At 44.2% G+C, this 19,266-nt stretch overlaps 2 protein-coding genes and 1 non-coding gene across 3 annotated transcripts; all 3 read right to left on the bottom strand.

The window, feature by feature from the left end:
• Positions 1 to 1,697: 1,697 nt before the first annotated feature.
• Positions 1,698 to 7,827, bottom strand: LOC149299292 (low-density lipoprotein receptor-related protein 3-like). Its single transcript, XM_089486322.1, has 7 exons — positions 7,803 to 7,827; positions 6,589 to 6,636; positions 5,613 to 5,751; positions 5,088 to 5,296; positions 3,318 to 4,404; positions 2,702 to 2,834; positions 1,698 to 2,489 (listed from the first exon to the last, which is right to left on the bottom strand). The coding sequence occupies exons 1-7, from the start codon at positions 7,825 to 7,827 to the stop codon at positions 1,698 to 1,700; spliced, it is 2,433 nt and encodes an 810-aa protein (XP_089342448.1).
• A 5,933-nt stretch (positions 7,828 to 13,760) lies between these two features.
• TRNAT-AGU (transfer RNA threonine (anticodon AGU)) lies at positions 13,761 to 13,834 on the bottom strand. The gene has a single exon. It is a non-coding gene; the product is annotated as a tRNA-Thr (tRNA).
• A 405-nt stretch (positions 13,835 to 14,239) lies between these two features.
• Positions 14,240 to 18,986, bottom strand: LOC149299294 (WD repeat-containing protein 88-like). Its single transcript, XM_089486323.1, has 11 exons — positions 18,825 to 18,986; positions 17,839 to 17,949; positions 17,569 to 17,654; positions 17,171 to 17,234; positions 16,580 to 16,718; positions 15,956 to 16,085; positions 15,480 to 15,664; positions 15,301 to 15,383; positions 14,983 to 15,051; positions 14,619 to 14,711; positions 14,240 to 14,365 (listed from the first exon to the last, which is right to left on the bottom strand). Exons 1-11 carry the CDS (start codon positions 18,984 to 18,986, stop codon positions 14,240 to 14,242), a joined length of 1,248 nt encoding a protein of 415 aa, XP_089342449.1.
• Between the last annotated feature and the right edge of the window lie 280 nt (positions 18,987 to 19,266).

Consider the following 19,266-nt stretch of genomic DNA (forward strand, 5'->3'; position numbering starts at 1 on the left):
TCACGCGCAGCATTCTGTTTACATGCTGATTTTTTCGGAGAAAAATGTAAAATAATAAAAAAAAAAAACACAAAAGAACGTACTTGAACAGCTAGCTTTATAGAGAAACGTTGAAAATAATGGCTCACGGGGAGCCAATTGGAGAATTACGACAACAATATGGATACGCGTACCTGCTCATAATATATTAATTAACCCCCTCCCTGCCAGGCACACGTGCGGAATGGGATCGCCTGGCGAAGGTGATTGTCCTGCAGTATATTCCGAGGACGCCGCTGGGTTCCTGTTGGATACATTACGGTCTTTTGTTAATTAAAGCCTTGTTTTCAACCTGCCGGCGTATAGTGTGAGTGTCGTGTTTTATGTAAAAGGACCTTTTCTATTGATGTCATTGTTCGCTGCTCTTAAGGGACTTAACTGCTCAATCCAGAGCTTTGGCTAGATAGGACTGGTACATATAGCTTTAGCTATATAGGAATAACACCCATAGATTTAGCTATATGGTAATAGCACCCATAGTGGCCGGCTGAGGGTAAAGTACAGCTGGCAGTATGGAAGCTTCTTATACTGAAATGAATACAATTATGCTGAAATTAATACAATTATGCCACTCAATAAACTCCAGCGAGCAGACGTTCCAACCATCTGCCCAGCTGGAGAGCCTCCACATAGACTCTTCTTCAAGGATCATTACAGGCTTCTTATTGTTAGGAATCCCGAGCTCATTAGTAGCCAGTCCTTTAAAAACTCGTTTCTGGCAACAAACATATACACGCGTAGCAGTAAAGAAGCTCGGATCTTATTGTATCTCGCTAGATCTTATTTTAGTAGAACCCAGTTGAAATTCCACCTAACAGAATATTCATAGTTGCTGATTCTTTATCAAGAACATCCTAACTATTTAAATGCCCCAAATATACATGTGCTCTGCCCGATCCGGTTTTCTTTACAAATATCAGTCCTATGTTAAAAAAAATACATAATGATAATAATAATGACAATTAATTTAAATCTCATTGTACTTTTAACATCAAGAAAGACCATTATTTATATAAATCTAGAGGAACGTAGGAGGCCAATTTGGCCAAAACTCATAGTCGCGGACACAGAAGATACGATGGTCGGACGTTTAATGGCTTTCGCAAAGACAAAAAGAAACGTATTGCACCGGATTCATGGCAGCAGCCAAAGCTCGCCTTATTGGTTCTTTTTTCCTTAAAGTGCCATGTATTTAAATAAAGCAGCATATGTTTTTTTTCTATAAGTTCTCCATATTTGAGTTTTCTTAGCTCTTTCGAATTCGGGTTCATCATAACCATCACTATTTCCTTGGTGTGCATACGTTATATAATGATATTCGTATAGGTGATTGAGTCTCTAAAGAAAAGCTGTAGGTAAAACGTGAAACCCCCTATGTGGATCGCACACATAAATATATATTATTATTTCCGAGGTTTTTGGGGGTTTTTCTCGGCATTGTTCCGTTCTCACTAGCACAAAGAGAAATTGTTTCCCGAAGCCAGCAGAAAACCAATAATTTCTGTTTTAAATATCTACGTGCGATCTGTCTTACTGGGTCGTCTTGGGGCTGAGATTTTTAAATGGAGAAAGGTTATTGTATAAAAATAAATGCCGCGTCCCATATTACGGTCGGTTTCCAAAATTACAAAAATCTAGGGTAAGAACCACAGGTTTCATTAGCAAACCAGTAAGTATTCGTCATCACTAGTGTCCGACAAGGGGTGGGATGGCTGTAGGGTCGGCGCTTCCGTTGAATGGTGACAGGTGACATGGACACCAAGGGGTTCTTCTTGGCAGGCAGCTACACAATGGCATGTCTGCTGGTTCAACCGACTTGGGACATTCGTTGAGCTGTCTACGCGATCAGAGTTCCGCTTCCTGAATGGTAATCGAGGGGGTTCTTTTACCCGTTGATGGCTATGAGTCATATTGCTGGCCCCTAAAGTAGTTCTTTGCGATAGAGGCACCAAACATAACGTTCCCGGAGGTTCTGCATCAGAAGATGCTCCACACGTTGCACCCCTGCCCTCCAATATGGCTGGATGAAAACAGCTATCGCAACGCTCTGCCGAGTCGACCTCTTCTGTCAGCGTCTGTGTATTTGTGCAAGTAGTCTGTAAAACCTGCAAAGGCAGCTGATCGACAGCACTGGGTCCAAGGTGCAAATCGTCGGTGGCCAAGTCGGGGCTTCCTGTATCCAGGCCGTTGGTTTGCGTTTGCGTGTCGTATCTTTCTGGGGGCGTTGATGGGCTCTGCCAGTTTCCCTCATTGGCGCTGAGGTCGGTCTCGCTAAATCGTGCTTGGGAGACAAGTGATGGGGTCAGCAGCGGGATGTGTCCTCTCGCACGTGGTCGATGAAACAGTCGGTTCCAAAGGCGACCCAAGCGTCTCCTGGAAGAGGTTCTCCTCGAAGAGTGGCGTCTCATTTGTCTTCTCATAGCTGTACGAATATTCTGGAGCATGGAAACCTATCGATCAATCATAGATGTGTTAATAGCCAATATTAGTTTTTATAAGTGTTACCCCAGACCACCCCCATTGACTCTAACTACAAATTCCGTAATCCCCGAGGATCATGAGTATTGTAGTCCATGTCCTACACAGTGTGACACTGACAATGCGACCCCTGCTGAGTTTGGTGGCCCGTCAAATATGGCGTAAGGGTGTAATTTTGAATTACTTGAGAATCATTGAACGCCGGAAAGTCTTCAACAGGGGGAATCAGGCCCTGCGCGATCAGCTGCCCGTAGGACGGCGGCGCTTCGCGTCTCACAAACTCTGCCTCCAGCCGCGTCATCTGTGTTTCGAACGCCCTGAAGTAGACAAAACATTGGTGAGATAACACGAGCCACGGGCGCTTATAAGCTGGAGTCTTCCAAAGGCGGGAAAAAAAACCTACAAAGCTCATGTCTTTGCCAAATGGCTTTTCCGTTGCATGCCGGAAACCAAAAAATTCAATTTCCATTCCTTCAAGCCTTGGAGGGGTAACTTTAATTAAAGTAAGAGTTCCACTGTCCTAAGAAATTATACAGAACAGTGGTACCGTGCGCATAAATAAAATAAGTATGTAAAATGGGTTAATACAATCCGGTTTCCCCCAGAATTCTGTCGATCAATATATTTTTACACCTCGTTTCAGTGTTGATGCCTGAGGGACGGAAGTGTAAAAAAAAAAAATGTATAAATAGGCATTTTCACATATTTACATGCAGGGTAATAAGTAAAGGTATCCTTGGTGATGGAGCCACCGGTTGAGTAGGCAGGTATGCAATCTATACGATACACAACATGCTCACCTGTACTCTCTGCTCCGCAGCGAGTAGAGTTTGAAGGCGCAGCCCAGGGCTATAACTAAGAGCAGCCCGCAAACCAGGCTTCCGATCAGGGCCGCCGTGATAACTTTTCTAGGGACGATCACCAGGCAGTCCTGCTCGTCGCTCCCGTCTTGGCAGTCCTCTTGGCCGTCGCACCGCCAGGTCTCAAAGATGCACAGGTTGGTGGCGCAGTGAAAGTTCCCCGGCTGGCACGAATAACAGTTCTTCTCGTCGGAACCATCCGGACAGTTTTTTTGGTTGTTGCACCGATCCAGCGACGAGTAGCAGAGGCCGCTACCTCCCTCGCACGGATACTCGTTAGCCTGGCACAGCGGGCAGTTCTCCTCGTCCCTGCCATTGGGGCAGTGCCACCAGCCATCGCAGCGCTGGTTGTCCGAAAAACAAGCCTCTTCGTTCCCACAGGCGTGTTCCCAGGGGAGGCAAAAGCCCTTGACCTGGTAGGTGGCGTTGAAGCCATGGCCGGCGCTCTTTGACCGCGCGCGGTAAGACAAGGTGAGCTGGCCGTTCACCGACTCAACGCCGACCGTGTGTCTGTTGTTACGAACCGTTAGCGTCTGCAGGAGCCTGTCGCTCCGCTCTCCGATGCCCTCGTAGACTCTCACAAAGTCGCTGTACCCCAGCTGCAAGTCCATTTGCAGGATGACATGCCGATTATCCTGAGTGTCAACGTACCAAGTGCACTGGAGCTCCGACCGGCCGCGCTCCGAACGGAAGAAATCGGGTGACGCGAAGGAGCCGTAAAAATTGCCAAGTTTGCCACCGCATGACAGATCGGGGCAGTTTTCTTCGTCGGACCCGTCAAGGCAGTCTTTGACGGTGTTACAGCGCAGCTCATTGGACAAACATTGAGTAGAGTGATCGCCATTACATGGGAAAGTACCGGCGGGACATAAACTTGCGCGCGTCTCTGGGAAGGGGGAAGAGCAGTTCCTCTCGTCTGAATTGTCTCCGCATTCATCTAGATAATTGCACTTCCAGTTCCCGGGGATGCACTTGCCGTTTCGACAAAGGAATTCATCTGCTGGGCAGGACGTCTGGCCCATTTTTCCTAAAAATAAAAGTAGGAAAGCTACCAATCACTTATGTCATAGGTTCTTAAATTTGCTTCATCCTTAATAATTTATACACTTCTTATTCAAAAGTTTGGGGTCACTTAGACAGTTCCTTGTTTTAAATTTCGCCCATTAAATTTACATGAAATGGATCAGCGGAGGCGGGGTTAATGTTGGAAATGACTATTGTAGCTGGAAACGGCTGTTTTTTTAATGGAATATCTTCATAGGCGTGCATCGCACTTTATCACTCTCATCACTCCTGTGCGCCAATGGCCCTTTTATCACTCTCATCACTCCTGTGCTCCAATGGCCCTTTATCACTCCCATCACTCCTGTGCTCCAATGGCCCTTTATCACTCCCATCACTCCTGTGCTCCAATGGCCCTTTATCACTCCCATCACTCCTGTGCTCCAATGGCCCTTTATCACTCCCATCACTCCTGTGCTCCAATGGCCCTTTATCACTCCCATCACTCCTGTGCTCCAATGGCCCTTTATCACTCCCATCACTCCTGTGCTCCAATGGCACGTTGTGTTCGCTGATCCAAGTTTAAGTTTAAAAGGCTAATTGATGGTTAGAAACCCTTAGAAATGTCCTTGTTTTCCATGAAAACAGCTGAGTGACCCCAAACCTTTGTCCCAAAATCCAGATCATGGAATCTCTTCTGGGCCGTACCTCTGATATAGGACAGACGAAATCCCTGAGACTGCCCCGAACTAGATGCATCAGAATGGAAGAAGATCCAGACGTGGTCCCGCGCGGAGATGAAAGCCGGAGGGGTGTTAGAGCCGCAAACTTTGTACTCTTCTCTTTTGGAAGACGGACCGATCAGCAGCCAGTCAACCGAACACTTAGGGGAATCTTCCAGGTCAAAGTTCTTAAAACTACACAAAAATCAGACAAAAAACACATTTTACACAGAATGTCAGTTCTAAAAGTTTGTGGCTTATGTTTGAATGGGGCTCTAGATTCCCGAGCCTTGGCCGTGAGCCCCCCGCGTGGTCTGATCACAATAAAGCCCACCGTGGGAGTAAAAGGGGTGCCACTTTACTTATCACACCCGTTAATGAATTTCTATGACCTTCAAAGACTTGCCATCCTACGTGATCACTTGTAGAGGCGTTGAGAAGAGAATGGCGGACGGCGCGTGTTTTTGGGACGGAAAGTAAATCCGATATCTCTATTATCTTCTGGATTTACCTAATGGTGATGATGTCCCCGTGATCCCCTTGTATATACCAGCTGCAGTTCATGGTGGATGGGTAGTTTAGGGGCCACGCAGGGCTGTAAATGACCCCTCTCCTCTCTGTGTGCTGCTCCAGTTTGCCCCCACAGGCGGCTGTCACATAAAAAACACAGCGAGTATTAGAGAAGGGACTCGATACGCAAAGAATGGATTACGCGAAGATTAATCGCTTCCCTTCCACTCAATGGGCTGTTCGATGAGACGCAATTAGAGCTGAAGGCGAGAACGATACATCTGGGAATTCTCCTCTTTTTAATACGTCGTTGAACAAAAACAAAAGGATCTTAAACCCAACATCACAACGGGATCGAAACATTCGAACAACTTGCTCCATCTACTCCCTGCTTGCAAAACGTGTGGATCCTATACTTTAGGCATGATGGTGGCTAGAATGCAGATGCGACATTGAAACGTATAGCTGGGCCATGTAACTCCTTCTTGGGGGGACATCGTGGGCTCGCTGTCACATCTTCCCCATGTCTATGCATTAAGGGCATTTGTTGGGTAGTTACAGAAGAACGGACATTGAGCGGCGGTCCTGGCGCTGGTTGGAATATTATGCCGCAGACGCACCCCCTGTCCCCCGCTAAGTAACGACGTTTCTGTGACCTGCTCCATACGTTAATAAACGTCATCCCTAAACCAATGAGACGCGTCGGATCACCCGTGGCTGCGTCAACGCCAGACGAAAAGTGTCAATTTACTTCGCTTAGCAAAGAAACATCTGCTGCCCGGACGGAAAATATCCCAGAATTAGCATGCGTTGTCAGAGATAACATCTACACGGCGCTGTACGGAATGCATGCGCGGCAGCGGCCTTCAATCCTACCTCCTCGTGCTTGGATTGGGGTGGAAAAAGGGTAAACGGTTAATTAATAGCCATCTGGTCAACAAGAGGCAGAATCTAAAGCACTATACACAGTGCCTTACCTGCAAAGGGGTATGCGGGGTCCATCCACCCGAGGGACAAGACGTTTACTGATGGAGACAAAGAACAGAGCGTGTTATTTTACACAGCATCTACGGCTGCCAGAATTATTCCAAATCAGCGCATGATGACTTCAGCTCAGCGGCAAAGTTAATAATACTAAGAATGGCTTTAACGGCGTTCTTCAATATACTCAATGATCCAGACTAAAAATCAACCTGAAACGTAACAATAATAACAATAACAATAATAATAATAATAATAATAATAATAACGATAATAATAATTGTAAGCTTGCGAGCCGGGCTCTGTCTACCTAATGGATCGGTTTGTCTTCGTCTGTCAGTTCTAGTCTCGTCATTCTCCTTGATTATATGTATTGAATATAAAGACAAGATAATAATAATAATAATAAATAACAACTCTTAATAATAATAATGAATGATCTATTATTATGAATAATAATATTATATTATAATGTATTATTATTAATAATAATTATATTATATTATTATAATTTATTATTATTACTGTTATCATTTTCATAATGATTAATCATTAGTAATATTATTATTACCACAATGCTTCATGATTATCGCAATGATTTATTATTATTTTTGTTATTAGTTTGTTATTTCCGAGAATACATCACAAACAGGATAAGTGCCGCTCTTGCGTTGGATGAAGGTTGGAGATAAAAGGTTAAAGCGCACAAAAAACATTTTAACCTTAACCTCCTTGCTGCTTTGTGGTAACAGGGTAAGGGGGGGCTTTATAACTGAATGGGGTAATTATTATCAAGTGGAGCAGCTGAGCGAGATTAAGGAGACATGGAGTGAAACGTTGTCTCAATATTGACTCAAAATCGTTGCCAAATTTTTTTTAAAAGAAAACCCCAAGAAAAATGATTTTGCCCGGGGAGGGGGCTGGTTCGTTGCCCACCTGCGAGGTAGGAAGCAGCTGCACTTGGCTGTCAGGAGAAACCTTGACATATATATAAGAGACGAGACCCCCAAGGCATGAAAGAACAAGACAAGTGTGTGCAGGTGTGAACGCAGAACATCAAAACCATTCCGAAAGTGGGACTGGAGACAAAAGCCCCGCTTTTCGGTTATTCCAGGACAGGGGACAGAAAATTAACCCTTTCTGATAATGCTACCCAGAAATAAGGATCTACCGGTGCCGCTGTTATAACGGCGTTAGAGCGCACACTCACCCGCACATAAAGGCTCGGTGTCCATCGCTAAGGGTTAATTACAAGCTTTGGGAAGACTTGGAGTGAGCATTAACTTGTGATTCCAATAGATATCCGGGAAGCGGTGGATCTCCCGTCTCCAGTCTGCGTTACATTACATTCTGCTAAGTACATTTGCCTTGAGAAAAGACCCTTGGGGACGGTCTGAGAGGCAGCTGGGGATGCTCCATAATTGTCCTGCCTCCAAAGTTGTGTAAAGGGAGCCACCGCAGCTATAAGCCCCCATCTTCAAGGTGTGAAATCTGAGGGTCCACCTCACCTGCCCCCTGGGAGGTATCATTGTGTAAGCAGAGTGCGACAATACTGCGTTCTCTAATAGGAGAAACATGGCTTTCTTTAAACGTTGTATCGATATATTACAAATGCATTTAATAGAGAAGTCCAGACATCACACACACAGATGAGGTCATATCCAAATTGCATGGGGAGGACTAAGCATTAAGGGAAATGCAGATCTGCTTTCCTGGGCATTCTAGGTCAACAGCGGCAGTAAATGAGGGCAATAAGAACTGGAGTCCCAGGTAACCACAAAATGTGGGAAATCCTCTTTATATGGCACCCAAGTAACCCTGCGGAATATCGCTGTGTGTATATATCATGTACATATTATTGTTCCCATATCGGAGGACTGAGACTTGACGCCATCAGGAGGAGTTCTGTTTACTCCAATGCTTGCTGTCAGGAGAGAAGCCGCTGGTGCGTGGTGATAGTTGCAGGTTGTTGCAGAAGTGGAGATGATGTAATGAGTTCTTGCAGAGGCCATTGATAAATAAATCTTGTATATTATTGTTTTTTGTCCATACATTACCCCCAGCCTTAGGACACTGCCATCAATGGGAAAAGGCGCAGCGAGAAGCCAGCCACAAAATCCATGCAGGTCCACAAGAATTCCCTGCTTCCTGCCATCATGCATGAACACAGGTTAAACACCGCCTGACATAAATCCTCAGCAGCAATACACACACTCGGTATACTGTGTGGCCAGGAAGCCAGGGGGCAGCTAGCCCAGGCGGTTAGTGGGGGTGGTAAAAGGTCCTGGCTCTGAGTGCTAGGAGTGTGTGCACAGCTTTAACGGCATTCACGTGGTTAATTTCAAGCAATAAATGTGTATTTGTAAATTATTCGCACATATTTACTACTCACATTGCAACAATGTTACCATAATAACACAATAAAGATGGGGATATTGCCACTTCTGTCTGCACAAGCAAGGATACAGGGGTCGAGGCAGCTCTGTGCTCCCCCATCACATATAATTACCCCTGTCTGTGCTTCTGTTTTGCCCCCAAAATAGATAAAAAAAGGGCCATGAACAATAAGAGAGGCATTGCAGGGAGCATCTAGCAGATGAGGTCATAGAATTAACCCCTTTCACTGCTGGCTCTGATCTGATAGCTATTTAAAGGGCTGTGTGGCAGCAGCACAATGTGTGGGGTCCTGGGCAGGGGGGTCCTGCTCCCTTTACCATCTTCTTAACCCTGTAGGTGCTGCATCTGCCCCAGTTCACATTGCTGTATTGTCTGTGATAGATCCCGGAGTGAGCACTGAGAAGGAGAGAGGCTACTCACCGAAGCACAGGACACAGATGTGATGCAGGGGGTCCAAGCTGGCAGGGCTGAGCATGATGAGAGTGGGCCCGAGGTCCTTTGGGGAGGGCTGGAGGAGAGGCGATCCACATGAGCCGAGGCTTTGTCAGCTCCCTGCACACTCTGCACAGACATCAGCCGCGTCGGGGCAGCCTTCCTCCGAGTGCTGGGTGGGGGAGGAGAAGCATCCCTGGCTCCAGCTCATAGGCACTTCCCCACTTACACACATGGGCTACCCTGCCACCTGCTCTGCCACCTCCCCTGTCACCACCTGCTCTGCCACCCCCTGCCAGCTGTTCTGCCACCCTCTGCCACCAGATCTCCCACCCTCTGCCACTTGCTCTGCCTCCAGATCTGTCCCTCCCCTGTCACCTGCTCTGTCACCCTCTGCCACCAGATCTGGTATCCTCCTCTGCCACCAGATCTGGTATCCTCCTCTGCCACCAGATCATGTATCCTCCTCTGCCACCTCCCCTGTCACCCTCTGCCACCCCCTGTCACCTGCCCTGTCACTCTCTGCCACCTCCCCTGTCACCCTCGGCCACCAGCTCTGCCACCTCATCAGCTCAGAAGTAGAAGGGAGAGGAAGCACACTGTCTCCTATCTGCCCGTATCTCTCCTGGTCCAAAAAGAAGCCCTCCCTCTTCCAGGTAGCCTCCCCAGCCCCCACTACTACTGTGCTGTTATACACACTCTGTCACCATACCCATGCGGGATCTGATTCATTTACTACACAGTCTGAGTATTCAGCAGGAATATCATCATTCATATTATACACACATAGACTGATATTTCAGCCCTAACAGTCACCTTATACCTACATCAGATTTTATAGTGATTCCACATAAGGCCCTAGGGGTGCAGGACTGGTCTCCTGCCCTAATTTGGGGGGCTTCCTACACTGTCCCATTGGGTTGCCAGTCCTGCCCTGTGCATGATGGTCACTATAGGTTACAATGGCGGAGATGATTATGCCTCTATAGCTACACAGGAAAATGTTTATCATAGAGCATAGTCTATACAGTGCATGGAGGTTATAGTATTTTAAGTATTAGGATACTGAGATCAAACGAGTCAGGAGAGGGATGAAAGCGAAGTGAGAAGAACAGAGATGATGGAAATCTGTTTTCCATTGAATAATCTCAAACCGTGTCGATCAATACTTCTAAGTATTGCAAACGTAACGTTAGGAAGGACAGCCTGATATATAAAACACCGGGCAGAAGGACTCCCGCTGGATATAACGAGTAAATTATCTTGTGCCCTGGCCGATGCCCTCAATTACCCCCCTCCCCATAGCCGGCTGTCACCCCCTATTATTCTGCAGATGGGAAGAGAATGTAAAAAAATGGGGAGATGTTGAAAATACAGAGTTTAGTAAATGAATGGGGGATCCAAGCAATAGGATCCGACTGGATGAAAGCGGACGGGGGGTGATTTATTGCTTTAATCTTGAGTTTAGATCCACTTTTGGTCCCACCGCAAACTGCCATGCTTACTCTCCTATATTTAATGTATTGCAGGTCGAATTCCCATGGCGGGGTAAGCATTGTTGTGTGGCTGTCAGTGTTGGGCAGATGGTTTGGTTGGCACCACGGGATGATGGGACTCGTGACCCATAGTGGGATGACCTGCAGGTTGACTACTAGTAGCCAGGATCCGCTATATAAGATTAAGCGGCTGCCTAGGGTCCTCGTGGTTGAGCCAAAGTATATTTTTGATGCTTTTTTCCCATCTTTTTAATTTCCTGCAGCTTTCCGAATCAGCCTGCAGCTTTCCGAACCCTTCATTCATTCACTCCAATCAATTATTTATTTTTCCGTAAACACAGACGCCTTCTCTTGCGGACCCCACATCGGCTCTAATGGACAGACACCTTTCATTATGCCTTTGGTGTCAGCTCTTTTCCGGTTGCTTAGCAACACTTGTTCATTAAAAGAACACGTATCCACGGAGGTATACGGCATAATTATTCCTTCACCAAGCCCTCGTTGTTAAGCCATTTATTTTAAAAATATTCATCAATTTGCATCCGTATCAAGACAGACGGTCGGGCAATTATTATGACGGCCGACAGATGCGCCTCCGATAATTATGTGTTACCTGCCGACCGAATATTAATCATTATATAAATATTATATAATTTATTATTAAAATAATGATAATATATTATTATATGAATAATATTATATTATTATAACATATTATTATTATATTGTTCTTAATAATAATAAAAATATATTATTATATTGTTATTATTAATAATTAATAATAAAAATATATGATAAAGTAGCCATTGCTGTCGAGGCATTTATTCCCCTGGAGTTAGGCGGAAAAAACAGATTAGAAACTCCTAGTATTCTTCCATTGTACAACGCTATGGAATATGGTGGTGCTATATAAATCAATAAATCACCATAATGTTGATTCCAGCTATTTACTATGTGAGTCTACTCTTTAGAGCAAAAAGTCCAAGATAAATATACCGCTCCGTCTCTACGGCTAGATGATATAGATGGAAGGACTGTCCATCTGTGTTGCTAAAGCAAGGACAAGCGCACTTACACCTTTTCACCACAAGATGGCACTACAGCCATTCAAGTTGTGTAAGTTTCCCAAACTTTATATAAATAAACTAGCGGTATATACATCCCTTTAGATTGTAAGCTCACAAGCAGGGCCCTCAAAGCCAGGAACTTTGACACCCGATGTGTTTGTATGTGTTAATGTATATTAGTTATGTATGTGTTAACCACCCTATTTAAATTGTACTTATGTGGTTAATTAAAATAAAGGGTGAAAATAATAATCCCTAAAATTTTAATGGCTGAAAATGACAAAATAGTTAAAAACAAAAACCCCCCTCGCCCAAATAACGCCCCACATTTGTCACAATTAGTATCTTTATGGAAAACAGTCGGTGCAGAATTGAGATATTAAATCAGGGATCGCATTCTGTTGAAACTCTTACGACATTGTTGTAGGATTCGGACCCCCTCGGGTCCATACAAACCTTATAAACATTTCAAAAATAGGTTACAGGAATTAGCAGCTGGTCTGATTCCCAATGGCAAGCAGCATGCGCAGATTCATACTTAACCCTTCGCAGTTCACGCATTTGAATTTTTTTTTTCATCCTCTGATCGCTCAATGAAATAAAAACGTAGAAATCTAGAACGTTGGGAATGTTATGCAATTCTGAAATCTACTCTTTTTTTCCCCACTTATCGAGGTTGGCCAGTAACGGCCCCCGCACCTATACGTGCAAAATGTACATAGTTGGTGTGTGAATGTTAGATAAGGAAGCTTATAAATGGCGAAGTGTTATTGGCGGGTTATAGATATATAAAAGCATGAGGTTTTTTTGGGGAAAGTCCTAAGTCTGGCGGGACTGAAAAGCGTAATGTATGTGCACTGAATGTTTTGTGTTTGCGAGAGACGTGTTGAAAAGGTGTGTCGGCGATGTGTGTGCGAGCAGGGCTCTCTCCACTTGTATCCGTTTGTCTTAGTCTGTCAATTCTTGTCTTGTCAGACCCCTTGAATATATGGATTGTATTAAGCGCTGCGTGAATTGATGGCACTATATAAATAAAAGATAATAATAATAATAATACTAGCTATGCCTCTGCTTTTTGGGCACAGCTGGTATAACTGTGTGCTACACATCACCTCACCACTAGGTGGCTCCCTTCATTACAAAATCCATTTTATTATTATTATTGTTGCTGTTATTATTATTATAATTAATGTTGCATTTTTCAATTTTATAAAAAATGCAAATACATAAAGTAAGCCTTCCTTCGCATTTTCTACAGCAGTTTCGGTGTAATTAAATACAAAATAAAATACAAAATGATCCATAACATTTTAGGCTTTGCATATAGTACCATCCATGTTAATAATTGCTAAAATTAGGATTATAAAATAAAGATAGTATTTTCTGTGCTTTAAAAATGTATGTATTGTATTTTTAAAGTGTGTTTCCAGCCCCCCAGTATAATAATGTATACACTACATAATGAAGATGATAAAAATGTATCAATTTATCTAATTTATACTAACACATCGGTGCTCAGTAAATTCAGGAAAATGGGTGATCTATGTCTCTCATGAACTCTGTGATGACGTCATTTTCCCAGCCGAGCCCAAATCACATGATGCAAGGCAATGTACACAGTGGGTTTGGTTTTGCAGCACGATTATATGAGCAGTATAGGAGTCTGGGTGTGGATTTTTACATAGTAAGTTGATTGAAATGTTTAGAATATAAAATAAAAATGTATCAAATATAATAAAAAATAATGTAAAAATGTACATACAGGAGAAGAAGAAAAGGCACCGCTGGGATTCGAACCCAGGATCTCCTGTTTACTAGACAGGCGCTTTAACCATCTAAGCCACGGCGCCGCACGGTGTTTCTGCCTGAAAAGTGGAATCCTCATCTTACACAGCAGATGGCGAAATTTCCTCTATAACATACAGTTCGACAGTTTTCAGGCCTAACATGTAAATGTTTATTTTTATAATAAAAAACATTTTAACAAGATACATAGTTATGTATTAACAAGACTTTATACATAAATGTATACATTTATCACATAAAATTATAAAGCAGTTTGAAGCATGGAATTGCACCACGGGTCACGGTGCGACTTTACTAAATGGATTTTAAAAGTATGGAGTCATTTAAAATGTGACGTTACTAAATGATGTCATGCTGGTCCATCAGAAGTGTAGTACTGCCGAGACCGTAGAACAGATTGTATCCATGTGACTATAAAAAGACATGGCATTTTGGGCACCAGGAAAGGGTTAAAGCGCAGGGCTAGGTAGTGGAAACACGTTCTGTGCAGGCAAAGCGAGGCGGCAAAATAGGCAGGAGGTCGCTGCGGCGTCATCCCAGTGCATGATGGGAAACGGCTTGTCACACTTTTCACACTGGCATACACAGAAACAGACATTAATTACAGATGCAAAAATATACTGTCATTAACGGCAGTAAATAAATATTAGCTCAAGCGTGAATAATTTCAATAATATTTTATTATCATGATAATAAACACACTGGATCACATATTGTCTGCTGCTGTATATCCAAGCCAGTCATGTGACCAACTAACGTGCCGTTTGCCCTAATTAGCCAATAATAAATAATTATAATGATTTCAAGACCACCCAATAAACCGCTAACCTGGGCCATCCGGGAACCAATCGCTTTTCTGTTTTCCATAACAGCGGGGATCTGTTCACAATGCCGAAGATCCCACAGTCTTAGGGTGCTATCCTGTTCAGCAAACCAAATATGATTGAATTAGTATATGTATAGAATCAACAGAACGTATAGCAAAGCAGCGTTACAAGTATTGGTTAGAGTGATGTAACATTTTGTACACACATCAGAGGTTATATTTAGATCCCTGACGCATTTCACGCAGAGTGGGTGGAGCCAGTCAGTGTTGACATTAAGCCACACCCCCAGGGCGTCGTAAAGCAAAGTGCTTTAAGGAAATGAGTCACTGTTTGCAGAGTAGATGAGTACGATGTCAGAAGGAAACCTTTGAAGAGGAGAGGATCCATTGCTTGTTGGCGCTCACGGTTGCATCCAGCACCCAGTCATCGTGACCCTATAACCAGAACAATGTGTCATTATAGACAGGACTAGTCCCCGAAAAGCTAACATGAATTATATCAATTTGAAGGAAAAAAACTAGTGATACCAGTGATACGTTCATACCCGGCTAACAAAGAGGGGTATCAGTGAAAGAAAGAGGGGCAAAGAGGGACTGGGCAAAGGTGAGACGGCAACCAAAAAAAAGAAACAATCCATGTGATCGCTGGGGAAATGATAAAATCCACGTATTTTAAGAAATTACCTTTAAGACAAGTTTCTTGCGCGCTGAAGCCACATCCCAGAAAGCTATAGTCTTATCGTAGCCGGCAGACACAAGCACGGACGCTGCGGGTCAGATGCACGGCATGTTATCAGCTCGGACGTTTGGTACCATTACGATGATAGGGTTTGCTGTCTGCCGTAATGAACGTAATAACTCACCGTCTTTGGAGAATTCACAGGAACTGATGGACCCCCGGTGCACACCCTTTAGTACACTGGGCCCTCCATGACGGAATTCCCCAGTATTAACATCCCAAAGTTTCAAAGTTTTGTCCCACGATGCTGTACATAAAAGGCGTCCGTTTGCGCTGAAGCCGCAGTCGGAGATAACGTTGCCGTGTGCCCTGCCATAAAAACACACATTGCCTTCACAGTCAAAGCCAAACAAAAATTGGAGTCTACCTGTCCTTAAACACATTATTGACAGGCATCATAGACCAGTAACAAAGTTATTTATTGCACGGGGCAGAACTATTTAGCTATCCCAAACCAATGATCTATTAACCCTATAAGTGATGTTACACGACTAACAGAGGGGCAGACGTTCTTCTCTTCATTCTGGGGGATAATATAGAAACATAAAGACCCCTTAAGATAGATCACGTTTAGAATGCATGTGTCTGGTGGTTCCTTACTGGTTAATTGCGATGGTTGTACGTCGTGCTGTGATATCCCACAGCTTTATTCCTCCATCTGATGACACTGAGCACACTCTCTCTCCTACTGGGTCGAAGCAGCACCTTGTTACTGAGCTCGCATGGTGATCTAAAAGAGAGAGTGCCATAGTTTGTGGAGTGAGAAGTCTATTATTAACTACAGTACTACAGTGGGTTTAAACAGCCATTAAAACTACATGTGATCCACGAAGTAGGTGGTCTATCTGGAGACATATGGTACCAATCTTCTTCATGCTCTTCCTTCATGCTCCTATCTAATGAACGATGCCAACGGGGGCACAGATGCGCCCTCTCCCTCCTGCTAGACCCTTGATCACAGCTTGAGAACCTCACGAAGTTAAGAAGATCTGCCTTTTCAAAGCCGACGTATGTTATCTTTATGGAATAAAGCGTCTAGAAACATCAAATTGTATGTAACAGCGCCAAGGTAAATGGCTATTACTATAAATAAGTAATATTTGCCAGCATTGTTAATTTCATTTAGGTCTACATTCTCCAGGGCCATTGTGATCAGGGATTTAATTAATGGGGCTAGAATGATGTCCTCACTTAGGATGATGATGCTGATGAAGATGGACTAACCATTCAGGTGGGTAACTTCTGACGCTGTCGTGGCATCAATGATACACACAGCATTTTCCACATCCAAGCTGCACACGACACGCTTGCCATCCGCAGAGACGTTACATGAAGTCACCAGCCCGTTCAGGGCCACGGACCACTGGAAACAGAACACAGAGACAAGTCACAAGTGAAGATTTCGACAGGGTCGGTATTTGACTCGTTAAAGTTGGCAATGGCCCCCAAGTTGGGCTCAGTTGGACAAGGGCACGGGGTTCAGCTTGTGCCAACATAGACTTTAGATAATTGACCAAAACCCTGGCCTTTATCATAAAGCATAAGTTTAACTCTTCAGATGATGCTATGAATATGAACTGGGCAAGATGGCTACTTAATTACTCTATTTTCTCACTGGGTTTATGCCGGTGGACAGAATTCAAAGTACAGGCAATAGAAAAGACTATTTTAACAACTGTTACAATCTCAGCAAGTACAATAAATCCATTTTACACAGCGAGCCAAGCCGAATAAAAGATTTATTGCCCCATCAGATATAAACTCCCTGTTTATCACCCCCAAAAACACCATAACATTTTTTTAAAGACTACGTACCTGTACTTTCCCCGTCTCCACATTCCAGCTTTTTACAGTTTTGTCATATGATGATGTAATCATTCTGGAGAAAATTATGTTTAAACAAGAGATGACTAAAGCAGATAACTGGACGAAATCTCATAAATGCAAATTAACGACCCTAGAATATAAACTGATGCAGCCCGCTGTACTTTTAGGAAAGGTGGTTGTTTTATGGGTGACGGGTGTGACATGTCTTGTTAATGGTGTGCCTGGTACAAACGTATACAGATTCTATATCATAACTTTAGTGGCGGGTACACAATATGTCCTTGCTCAGTATGCTGCATGCTGTCCGGCCGTGGAACGCCAATCACGCAGATCCTCGCATCCAATGACACCCGCCTATATATTTGTATATACTTGCATTAGCTCACCTTTGATTGTCTGATGTTATATCGCACTCTGAAATAGGAGCCGTGTGTTCCTTATAGACATGGATCAGGGAACCCAAGGAGGCATCCTAGGCAGGAGGAAAGAGTTAGCGGGGGATACAAGAGACACCCTTATCCCCTCTATGTTGCAAGGACTCTTTATGGGTTCTCTGAATGACCGGTGTTATGTAGAACGCACTTGGTGGGCTCTGTTACGATGGAGATATTACCGGCTTGTATATCAGATGTAGGTTACGCTCCTGTGGAACATACCCAGAGTCGCACCGTACGGTCACGCGAACAGGACATCATTTTTGTGTCATCACAGCAGAAATGACAGCAGCTCACGGCATCTGTGTGTCCTCGGAAGACTCTAAATGGAACCTATGGATTTACAGAAAGAGATATTAGTGTTAGGGTGTGAAACCTGTTATGAGATAAATAGATAGATAGATAGATGATAGCTAGATAGATAGATAGATAGATGATAGATAGATAGATAGATAGATAGATAGATAGATAGATAGAGACAGATTGATAGACAGAAGTATCCCGGCAGTGGGATTATATTATAATTGTATTACGTGTATCAACGATATGTATTATCTATACGTTAAGTAACGGGTGCCCGCCTGCATTCATCTTACACAGGTGCTGTAAAGAAGGATTGATCTGCCATTGTATGTTCCGTGGGAAGCTGTGGCGAGTAAACAGTTAATGGGTAAATAAGCGATGTATCTCGATCTCATTTATAGAAACGCTGATGGGATCTGGGACGGCAGCCAAAACGAAGACGCAATGGTGGTGAAAGTCAGTCCATTTATCAGGGCAGAGACATAACAGGTAATGGATATTAGATCGCAGGCAGACGCGGCCGGTCACATACTTGGCTCAGGCTTTGCGTGGAATTCATTTGGACTCAGGGTTTAGTTGGGCAGACATTTAATACTCTGGGGACTTGGCGATCAATAAATACTCAACCGGCTACTGCTCCAGACGCAGGAGGTGACCCAAACTGCAGCTCCCATAATCCCCAGCCAGTGACTGTGACAGAACGGCTGAGGGAAATGAGGGTTGGGATAGTCTAACAAAAAGTGGTTTATACTGGTAGAGTGCAGGACCCGGTGTATAGGGAATGAAGTGAGTTATTGGGTTTGCCCTGGGGTGGGGAGGATATACAGAGTAACGCCGTCTGGCACTATAAGGGTTAATGCACATGGCGGACTGTACACGGCGTGGGTTAATGCGGTCCCCGTGACCTGTGATAATCTCTCGCTCTCCCACACTGGTTTCTCCTTCTCCCCGGAGCCTGCCTCCTCTTCCTCGGGCACCGGGGTCTCCCCACGGACGGCTAGCGGATCCAACATCTTCACGGAGCAGCTCCGAACAGCCACTCTACATCCGGAGTCCAGCGTCTCCATGGAAACAGCAAGGCGTACGGCGGCCGCGGAGACCCAATTAAAGCTGCAACATCTAGCGCGCGTTTTATAGCGAATGAAAGGCTATCCCATTAATCAGAGGGACAGATATGTAAGGGAGAGTTTAGGACTCTAAGCATTGATAAAGCAATCCTGGTTAAAACCAGGACGATGGGACTTTTAGCTCTATAATAAGTAGAAACAGGCTGTGATCGGTGTCCTTTGCTGCCCTAAAAGCATTAATTCTTTGCCTATTGTGTTATATTAACCCAACACCATCACA

The sequence above is a fragment of the Sceloporus occidentalis genome, unplaced genomic scaffold (assembly GCF_023333645.1).
Source record: "Sceloporus occidentalis isolate IW3139 unplaced genomic scaffold, rSceOcc1.0.p SCAF_29, whole genome shotgun sequence".
NCBI classification, from domain to species: Eukaryota; Metazoa; Chordata; class Lepidosauria; order Squamata; family Phrynosomatidae; genus Sceloporus; species Sceloporus occidentalis.